At 51.3% G+C, this 10,184-nt stretch overlaps 1 protein-coding gene across 6 annotated transcripts; it reads left to right on the forward strand.

Annotated features, from left to right (window-relative positions):
• Positions 1 to 346: 346 nt before the first annotated feature.
• HAUS5 (HAUS augmin like complex subunit 5) lies at positions 347 to 7,915 on the forward strand. Of its 6 annotated transcripts, none has more exons than XM_073570398.1 (20): positions 347 to 488; positions 1,629 to 1,749; positions 1,819 to 1,881; positions 1,981 to 2,013; positions 2,154 to 2,178; positions 2,272 to 2,404; positions 2,515 to 2,662; positions 2,740 to 2,815; positions 2,904 to 2,980; positions 3,366 to 3,420; positions 3,539 to 3,729; positions 3,888 to 3,954; positions 4,034 to 4,179; positions 4,301 to 4,463; positions 4,533 to 4,613; positions 4,751 to 4,896; positions 5,352 to 5,466; positions 6,848 to 6,986; positions 7,170 to 7,302; positions 7,374 to 7,915. In XM_073570398.1, exons 2-20 carry the CDS (start codon positions 1,652 to 1,654, stop codon positions 7,498 to 7,500), a joined length of 2,016 nt encoding a protein of 671 aa, XP_073426499.1. In that variant the 5' UTR covers positions 347 to 488; positions 1,629 to 1,651; the 3' UTR covers positions 7,501 to 7,915. The 6 variants fall into 6 exon arrangements, with proteins under 6 accessions (XP_073426499.1, XP_073426502.1, XP_073426503.1 ...); XM_073570401.1 differs by lacking the exon at positions 347 to 488 and adding an exon at positions 689 to 824; XM_073570402.1 differs by lacking the exon at positions 347 to 488 and adding an exon at positions 990 to 1,120.
• The last annotated feature ends 2,269 nt before the right edge of the window (positions 7,916 to 10,184 follow it).

Consider the following 10,184-nt stretch of genomic DNA (forward strand, 5'->3'; position numbering starts at 1 on the left):
AGCGCAGCAGGAGTAGCAGAGCAGGCAGCAGTGGCAGAGGATGCAGCAGTAGCAGCGTAGGCAGCAGTAGCAGAACAGGCAGCAGTGGCAGAGTACACAGCAGTAGCAGCGCAGGCAGCAGTAGCAGAGCAGGCAGCAGTAGCAGAGCAGGCTGCAGTAGAAGTACAGGCCGCAGTGGCAGAGCAGGCAGCAGTGGCAGAGGACACAGCAGTGGCAGCACAGGCAGCAGTAACAGTACAGGCAGGCAGCAGTAGCAGAGCAGGTAGCAGTGGCAGCACAGGCAGCAGTAAAGGTACAGGCCGCAGTGGCAGAGCAGGCTAGTTTCCGCTGTCACTGGATTTCCTGCCGGACAGTGAGAATTTTCTGGTTTCACAGCATCTTGTGAGATAGTCCTGACGTTTCGCTGACCTCGCCCGTTGTCTGTTCTCAGCCCCGCGGGTGATACTTCCCCTTTTCCAGGAATATGGCGGACACGTGCCAAACAAAGGGTAAAGTTTATTGAGAGTTTCCTGATTATAGTGATGAGGTTGTTAGAAAATAAAAAAAATGTTTCCTAAAGTGGAAATAAGAGATTAACCCTGAAAGGCGCAGTCTCCGGGTCTGCAGGAAAGGAGGGCGACAAGCGCTGCGGGGGCCGGGATGGCGGCCATATTTCCAGTCCAGATCCATGAGCCCAGAGATCCGTCTACTGGGGGCTGAGACCTCTCCGTCCACAACTGATTTCCCACAGACTGAAATACAATCCGTCCACAAATAGCAGTGGCCCCGAGACCGAGAGGACTAATAATATCCAAGAGAAAATCCAGAGAATCGCCAAGGCGACGGTGAAAACGCTCAAAAACGCTAGTGTGAAACTAGCCTAAGATAGATAGATAGATAGATAATGTATTAGCTACAGTTCTCGCTTTGTGCACTAGATGGCGAGCAGACAACTGGTTGCTAGTCTTCGTACATGCGCGGTGCATGGGCTCCCTCTGGCGGCGGACTGTGAGCTGTGCAGCGTGACGTATAATTCAGCGGAGATGACATGTTAATGTCGCGACAGACTATACTGGCGGGAAAACTGAAACTTCTGTTGCGGAGTATTGGGATCCGGTTGCTGTCAGTGATTCTCCAGCCGGTGAACACCTGTGTATTGTCAGCACAAGGTTATTGTATGAGAGACGCAGTCGCGCAATGTTTTCCTGTCCTCGCGATATGCTGGCACTTGTTGTTCCACTCTTCCGGGTGGGATTCGTAGTTGTGGCTGTTGAGGTTTGCTGTAGTTATAGTATAGTACCCCAGCAGGTTCGGACCTTAGCTGGGATTTGTAGTGCTTCGCGGTCTTGTGTGTTTGGTGTAGGGCTGTGCTGGGGCTTGTAGTCTTATCTGTCACTCACTTACTGGGACTTGTGGCTCCACAGACTGGTCTGCGTCAGCCTTTAGTTGGTGTACAGCTTCCAGGTCTCGCTGGTGCTTGTAGTTCTTGCTGTGCGGCTCGGGGGTGCAGTGTCTCTGTGTGGCCACCGGAGGGCCTCTGGTTCTCAGTTTTCCATAAGTTTTTCCAACTTTCCAGTGACTTTTCTCTGCTGTCAGTGAATGGAAAGCGGCTGGGGGGGCCTTATAAATGGCCGATTTATTCTTTGCAGGTGAGCCCCCATATTTATAAGGGATGGATCGGAGGAGTCTGGCACAGGATCTGCGGCGCTGGGCGGTGCAGGAGATGGGACTCCCGCCACACAAGGTGCCCAGTGAGGAAATGCTGCAGAGGTGAGCAGTGCCGGAGCCCCCCGCGCCCCCCATCATCCCACCATGCACTGACACCGTTCTGTCTTCCAGACTCTTCATAGGACAGTGCGCCGACATCTGGAAATATATCATACGCCACGTGCGCAGCGAGAGGTGAGGGGTCACTGAGCGCTATTTAAAGGGTCAGCATCGCATTATTGGGGCACTAGACAAAGGATGAACTAATTGTGAAAGTTTTCACATCTTTTGTAGAACGGTGCGGAACATGGAAGGAAACTTGCACTGGTATCCTTGCAGAACCAATCGTCTGTCAGCATCATCCTGAACCAGGAGGCTCTGGATGAGCCTGGTGTGAAAGGTCTCGTTCATACAGCAGAGGGTTTGTTACAGTGTTTCATGTGTTTACTCCTTAACTCGCAGTCCAGGTATCAGCAGATTCGGCGCTCGGAGGTGAGTGTGATCCTTATGATTTAGGGGCGCCCCAGTGTTAACAAACCCTTTTGGGGGGGGAGGAGACTGAGGGTCTCCATTCTGCTGTTTCAGGTGCAACGCTCTGCGGAGGAGAAGGAGCAGCAGCGCAGATGGCAGCTGAGTCAGGAAATCCTCGCGCTGCGCTCAGAACTGCAGCATCTACAGGAGCAAATCCAGACCGCTGAGAAAGATGTCTCCAGGCAAGGTGAGTGCACAAGTATTCACACCCCACGAGTCTGCACATTTCAAAGGTGATTTGTGCATAACTCTTTGTCCCCCTACCCTGTTGCACTGCTGCCTTCTCTGCCTCTATAGAACTGAGCAACCATAAGTCCCAGGATATCAACCAGCGATTGGTGCTGCTCCGAGCCTACACCAGGACCAAAGAGATGGAGTGCGACGGTCTGCGAGACGAGACCCACAAGGTGCAGGAAAACTGCGTCCGGCTGGTCGACATCGGCAGGTAAGGACCTCGCTCGCTGGCTCTGCTGCGTCGCCCTGTGGAGACCCTCACACGTTGTATGTTCTGCCCCCCCGCAGAGCATCGCAGTGGAGCCTCGTCTTCCCAAACACGGAGGAGGGTCTCGCAATGCGTTTCCCAGAGCCGCAGGTTCTGGTACGTAAAATCCCCCCACATCGCCGGTGACCCGCTAAATATCTATGTCGCCTGTTATTCCGCTCATCCGTGTCTTCCTCTGTATTAGAGGGAAGTGCGGGAGGCTTATCAGATGCGAGTCAAGTATTTACGCTCCCTATATGATGACTTTTCTGGCTCCATCCCGTAAGTGTAGAGAATCCCTCCCATCTGCTGGTATCTGTAGTCCTCACCTGATTCTTCCCTGTACATGGAAACTCTCTCTCCGGTCTGATCTTCTGGCATCTGTAGCCCTTACTGTAGAGACTCCCTCCCATCCTCTAGTTATGGCTCTTCTAGCCTTTCTTCTGGGTTTACTGCTGTAACTATAGAGATTCAGTCTCCATTCTTAACTCTACCTAACTAGCGTCTGTATTGCAGAGTCCCTCCCTCCTACTAGTGTCTGTTCTGCTACGTCATGGTCTTTCTTCTCTATACATGCTCTGTTCTTCAGTCTTCTGGTCTCTCTGCTCTATACGTAGAGAATCCCTCCCGCCTGTTGGTCATGTCTGACCCTGCTTTTTCCACTCAGGGCCGGAGATGATATGCGCTCGTTTACCAATCAGCAGTGGATGAATCAAACAGAGGTGATTCGGCCGTGGATAATCTGGCAAAGTGTAGTTCCTCCAATAATCCGGCGTTTGTCACTCTGTCCAATAATCCAGCCGTTTTCCACCTCTCCCCCACGATTCCTGTGTTTTGCAGAAGATCTGGTGTATGTACCCCCCGAACCACGTGCTCTCGTGTCTGAAGCACTTCGCCTTAAAGAGCACCCGGGAAATGGGGCAGCTGCAGACGTCGGGGGCTGGGGAGCCAGCATCGACGTCCCGCAGCTTTTCCGAGACCGCGTCCAACCTCCATGAGACTGAGAACCTGGAGCCGACCAGACCCAAAAGGTTTGTTATAATGTGTTAGTCCGGGCCGCAGAATCCTCCACCCTGATCGTCTGCTACAATGTATCAGTCTGGAGATTGGACCGGCTGCCACTGTGACGACCCCTCAGCTGTGAGAAGCGACTGTCCAGGATGGGCTCTGTCACGTGTCTGTGTTTCAGGGCTCTGTTCGAGGACCCGCGCCTAAAGGTTTTGGACACTATGCCTTGCTTCGGCACCCTCCTCCAGGCGAGTCTCATTCCTCAACATCGGTTAGGGGAGCACATACTTTCTGCTTTGGGGGTCATTCTTTGTGTCGTCGCTGCAGGATGGCTGGAAGGAGTCGGTGTCCGTTATCTCTGCGCTCCACATCGTTCAGAACCGGCTGATAGAGGTGTCGTCCTACATGGCGGAGAAGATAAAAGAGGTCCACAGGGCGCTGTCAGACGGCACCGAGCGCTCTGCCCTCAGCAGGTAGGGGGTGCCGGTGGGAGGTCATTGACCCCTGGTGGTCTAGGGGTGTTGGGGGCTGCGTCCCTGGTGGTGTAGGGGAGTGACGGAGGTTATTGTCTGTCTCCCTTTATGCACGTTGCAGGGCCGCCTTTGATGCGGAGCTCCGCTTGGTGCTGCTGCGCGGCTGTCAGATGGCTCTGCAGCAGGAATGTTGCATTCTTCAGGCGGAGGTGGCCAACAAAAAGCAAGAAGTGAAGCTCCTCCAGAAGCGGCAGCAGAACATCCATGTCGCCTGCGACCTCCTGGTGAGTGGTCCTCGGCGGGGGTAGCCGGGGATCAGCAGCGCCTTCATCTGACGTCTGCTTTCCCCACAGGACAGGAAGCAGAAGCAGATCCAGGTGCTCTCTGAGGGGATCGCCATCTGCAGGACTCAGATGCGGCAGCAGAGGTTGGAGGTGAGGTCATGTGACTCCAGATGGTCGGGGTGCACTTACTTACGAGCATGCAGCAGCCATTCCTCACTGCACCATCTCTGCTTGCTGTCAGTGATGTGAGACCCCCGGATTGACCGCAGGTTTTGTCGTCTCGCCAGGTGCAGCGGTTCGTGCAGGAGAAGCTTCGCCCGCGGCCGCACGAGATTTTCCAGGAGACACAGCGGCTGCAGGACGCCATCCAGAGGGACATGAAGCATTTCTCCTCTGTCTTCCTCCCGGCGATGCAGAAAACGCGCACAGACGGGTGAGAGACCCCCTGGGAGTCCGGTCTGCTGTAGTCACCTCCAGAGCTGCAATCACCGCTCTGCTTCCTCTGCACCACGGGAGGTTGGGGGTCATGTTGTGTCTTTGCTGGCTCAAGCAGTAAAGTAGCAGAAGTTCTGCATGCAGCTCTAGGTGTGACTGGAGGATGAGGTCAGATATGGCGCATCTCTGGCTGTGACTGGAGGATGACGTCAGGTGGGACTCTGCTCTAGGTGTAACTGGAGAATGAGGTCAGATGTGATGCAACTCTGGGTGTGACTGGAGGATGAGCTCAGGTGGGACTCACTCTGGCTGTGACTGGAGGATGAGGTCAGGTCTGTTCTGTATGATCCTGACTGCTGCCCCCTGCTGCTTAAGGACAAATCTGCAGAACTGTTCATGCAGCTCTGGATGTGACTAGAATATAAGATCTGATGTGAATTGCCCCTTGTGCAGGGTGATCCTGGTGCCGACTCAGGAGCTGTCCATAAACCGTATCTCCAACCCCCACTCTCCGCACTATGCCGCCTACCAGGAGATCTACGCCAGCGTTGGCCTGTCTCTGTATAAGGTGAGAGATCAGCGCTGACACACTGTTACGCACTCCAGCTGTGGGGTATATGCAGGTGCACGTCACAAAATTAGAATATCATAAAGTTAATTTATTTCAGTTCTTCAATACAAAAAGTGAAACTCAGATTATATAGAGTCATTACAGAGTGCTCTATTTCACGTGTTTATTTCTGTTAGTGTTGGTGATTATGGCTTACAGCCAATGAAAACCAAAAAGTCATTATCTCAGTAAATTAGAATACTTTATAACACCAGCTTGAAATATGATTTTAAAATCAAAATGTTGGCCTACTGAAATGTATGTTTGTAAACCAGGTATTGGTACTTTTGGCAGTGTGGACAGGTGCCAAGTCCTGCTGGAGAATGACATTTCATCTCCAAAAAGCTTGTCGGCAGAAGGAAGCATGAAGTGCTCTAAAATCTCCTGGTAGACGCTGCGCTGACTTTGGTCTTGATAAAACACAGTGGACCTACACCAGCAGATGACATGGCTCGCCAAACCATCACTGACTGTGGAAGCTTCACACTAGACCTTGGAAATGAAGGTTCCAGAGTCTGGAGGAAGAGTGGAGAGGCCACAATCCAAGCTGCTTGAGGTCTAGTGTGAAGTTTCCACAATCAGTGATGGTTTGGGGAGATATGTCACCTGCTGGTGTAGGTCCACTGTGTTTTATCAATACCAAAGTCAGCGCAGCCGTCTACCAGGCCATTTTCGAGCACTTCATGCTTCCCTCTGCCGACAAGCTTTTTGGAGATGGAAATTTTATTCTCCAGCAGGACTCGGCCCCTGTCCACACTGCCAAAAGTACCAATACCTGGTTTGCAAACAAGAGTATCACTGTGCTTGATTGGCCAGCAAACTCCCCTGACCTTAACCCCATAGAGAATCTATGGGGTATTGTCAAGAGCAAGATGAGAGACACCAGACCCAACAATGCAGATGAGCTGAAGGCTGCTATCAAAGCAACCTGGGCTTCCATAACACCTCAGCAGTGCTACAGGCTGATCGCCTCCATGCCACGCCGCACTGATGCAGTAATTGATGCCAAAGGAGCCCCGACCAAGTAGTGAGGTCATTTACTGAACATACATTTCAGTAGGCCAACATTTCGGATTTTACAATAATTTTTTCCAGCTGGTGTTATAAAGTATTCTAATTTGCTGAGATAATGACTTTTGGGTTTTCATTGGCTGTAAGCCATAATCATCAACATTAACAGAAATAAACACTTGAAATCGCTCTGTAATGACTCTATATAATGAGTTCCACTTTTCATATTGAAGAACTGAAATAAATTCACTTTTTGGTATTCTATGGTAATTTTGTAAGATGCACCTGTAGATGCCTGCGTTGACACTGTGATGTCTCTTCCTCGCAGGCCCCGGAGAAGGTTCTGCCCCACGTAGCGGAGATGAAGCGTCGCCTGCATTTCCTCCGCTCCCATCAGCGCAGCCGCCGTCAAACCTCCTCCAAGGTTCAGTGGCAGCTCCCCGACAGCCCAAGCACCAGCTTCAGCGGTGAGTTGATGTCTTTCTCACAGCTGAGTAGTTGTTACTTTGTATCGGTCTCCATTGTCCTATGGGCAGCGCACACTGCTCCATTACAATGTGTCGTCTGCAGTGCGGGGTGTTCGGCTCCCAGGATGTTGTCACTAGTACACTGTAACAAACCCTCTCCTCTGCCGTCTATTCCCTCCGCAGCACTGTTGCAGCTCCTCTCCACTCACTATGCGCAGCAGACGGAGCAGCTCGTCCCTCAGCTGCAGCAGCTCATCCAGCAGTGCGAGAGAAGCCAGGAGTACGGGAAGGCAGTGCAGGCAGCTGTGAGCGACTGGTGAGTGTGCGGCTCCCGCTGTGGCCGTCGTATTGGCCGTGACTTGGTAATGAGTCCTCTTTCTGCTGCAGGTGGGAGCAGCCAGCGCAGCTTTGCCTCCCCCAGGAGGAGCGCAGCGGCCAGACCCTGCGCCAGTGGCGGGATCGCTGGACAGTGGCGATGACAGCTCTGCAGAGGGCGACCGGCAGCCAAAGCTGAGCAGAGCGGGAAGTCTCACTAATGGCAGAGACAGCGGACCCCCGGCACCTGAATGTTTATACCATGGTGGGGGTCCTCCCCTGTAGACCAGCAACCCCTCACAGCTGAGTATTTGTTAGTGTGCCTGCAGCACTTACTATACTCGCACACTGTCATAAACTCCCTCAGCTGTGGACAACAATAGGAACGTTCCCATTCGCTGACAGCAAGCGAGGCTGAATGTCTGCTGGGACCAGACTCTGCAGCTTTATTTATAGGGGTCTGGCCCTTTAAATGGCAGTCTCCTCAAAGTCGCGCAACAGAGAACACGAAGCGTCACCTGTTCCCTGATATTAGTCACGCACTGCGCTGGAGACGTGCAGACCCTCACTGTAACCCCCCCTAATAACCCCAATAAACAGCATTTTCTCCACAACTGTGTCGGATCCCTCCTGCTGAAGCGCCCAGAAACTGTATATGGAGGGGCGAGAGGGGGCGCTGTGTTTGCTGACCAGACCCTTCTTGGTAACTTATTAGTGCAAACAAATCACAAGGTTTCGGCTGCGCTGGGCCTCTATCGAGCCATAAACAAGAACGCTGCATTTTAAGGCTCGATAAAGGCCCTGCAGCCTGAGCCATTGATATATTTTCCTGTAGTAATAAAGTTACCAATAGGATGGCCGTCTGCTCCCTGGATCTCAGTATTGTCCACGGGACTCGTCTACTGCAAGTGTCAATGTAACGGTGAAGGGACCCGAGGATGAAGTCGCCTTCTGGCTCGGCCATGGAAAGATTTTGCATATTGTAGTGTTTTCCTTCCCATCGTTGTTCCATATCCTGTAAATATATGGTGGAATTCTGGGTGCTCATCAATTCTAGGATGCACCGCTCCCTTTTCTCATTGCTGCCCCTCGGTGGCTCTGTTTATGCTCATTGCTACCCCCAGGTGGCGCTGTTGTTTTATGCTCATTGTACCCCCCAGGTGGCTCTGCTGGTGATGCTTATTGCTGCCTACAGGTGGCGCTGCTGGTGATGATAATTGCTGCCCCCAGGTGGCGCTGTTGCTTATGCTCATTGCTGCCCCCAGGTGGCGCTGTTGCTTATGCTCATTGCTGCCCCCAGGTGGCGCTGTTGCTTATGCTCATTGCTGCCCCCAGGTGGCGCTGTTGCTTATGCTCATTGCTGCCCCCAGGTGCTGCTCCCTTTTCCTCATCATCACTGTTTGGTGGCCCTGTTGTGCTGCAACACTGCTAAGCTTCTTCTGGGGGGCGCAGTTTGGGTTTGGAGCATTAATGGAATTCACAATATTTTCTCAAAACGCATTGAAAATAGAAAGTGGAAACTGCGCCCTAGGATCCAACTGTTATTGTGGCTGCTGATCTCCGAGCCGCTTGTCACAAATAGGTCAATTACAGGACAACTACCCACAAATGTTTTCTGCCCAGTTTCTGTGCACCCATGTCTTCAGAGACCACATTAACGAATGCAGAAGGATGATGGTGGTGGTCCTGCATAAGGACTGTGTACGCTGCCCTGCCGTAAATTGTAGAGGGCTAAGGTGAAAATTTATAAGCTGCGCTGCTGCACTCCCTAGTGGGACCAACAGGGGCAGACAAGCAATACCGCTGCAGCGCCTATTCTGACCAGCAGGGGCAGATGAACAATGCTGGTGTAGTTCTTCTGATGACTGTGGGGTAGCGGACAAGAATAGTGCTGATGCAGTTCAATTGTGGCCAGCAGGGGCAGATGAGCAATGCTGGTGCAATTCCTTTCATGACCATCAGGGTCAGACAGGAGCAATGCTATAATATAATTTTTTTTCTAGAGCGCCAACATATTTGGCAGCGCTTTACATGTTGCAGGGAATTGTACAGACAATACATAATAATCACATAACTCAGATACAGGAGCAGTGAGGGTCCCGCTGCTCACAGCCGATGGTCGATGAGGAAATAGGGGGGACGGGAACAGTGAAATGTGCTTATATTCTGCAATACAGCCATAATGTACTGACGGCGGTCTGCAACTAACGCTGCACCGAGCGGTCACCGGACAGTGTGCCCAGTGCAGACAGAGGGCTATTATGTGCATGGAGGTAGGGACAGATGATACGGGGGTCCCGATTTTTGTATGGGCCAAACGGGGAGAGTTACAAAAGTGTCGGTAGGCAAGTCTGAAGAAATGCGTTTTTAGGCCGCGCTTAACCCCTTAAGGACCAGGGGTATTTCCGTTTCTGCATTTGTTTTTTCCCTCCCCTTCTTCCCAGAGCCATAACTTTTTTTATTTTTCTGTCAATATGGCCATGTGTGTGGGCTTGTTTTTTGAGGGACGACTTGTACTTTAGAACGGCACCATTGATTTTACCATATAGTGTACTGAAAAACAGGAAAAATTCAAAGTGCAATGAAAAAACAATTCCACAATTTTTTATTTTTTTTTTCATGTTCACTAAATTCTAAATCTGACCTGCCATTATGATTCTTTGGGTCATTACGAGTTCATAGACACCAAATATGTCTAGGATCTTTTTTTAAATGGTGAAAAAAATCCAAAGTTTGTCAAAAAAAAAAAAAGTCTCATTTTTTGCGCGCCGAGCTGGGGTTTTTTAATGATACCATTTTGGTGCAGATATGATCTTTTGATCGTCCGTTATTGTATTTTATTGCAATGTTGCAGCGAGCAAAAAAAAGGATTCTGGCTTTTTT

Source organism: Dendrobates tinctorius, unplaced genomic scaffold (genome assembly GCF_039654945.1).
Source record: "Dendrobates tinctorius isolate UK_male_01 unplaced genomic scaffold, ASM3965494v1 ptg000028l, whole genome shotgun sequence".
In the NCBI taxonomy this organism is placed as follows: domain Eukaryota; kingdom Metazoa; phylum Chordata; class Amphibia; order Anura; family Dendrobatidae; genus Dendrobates; species Dendrobates tinctorius.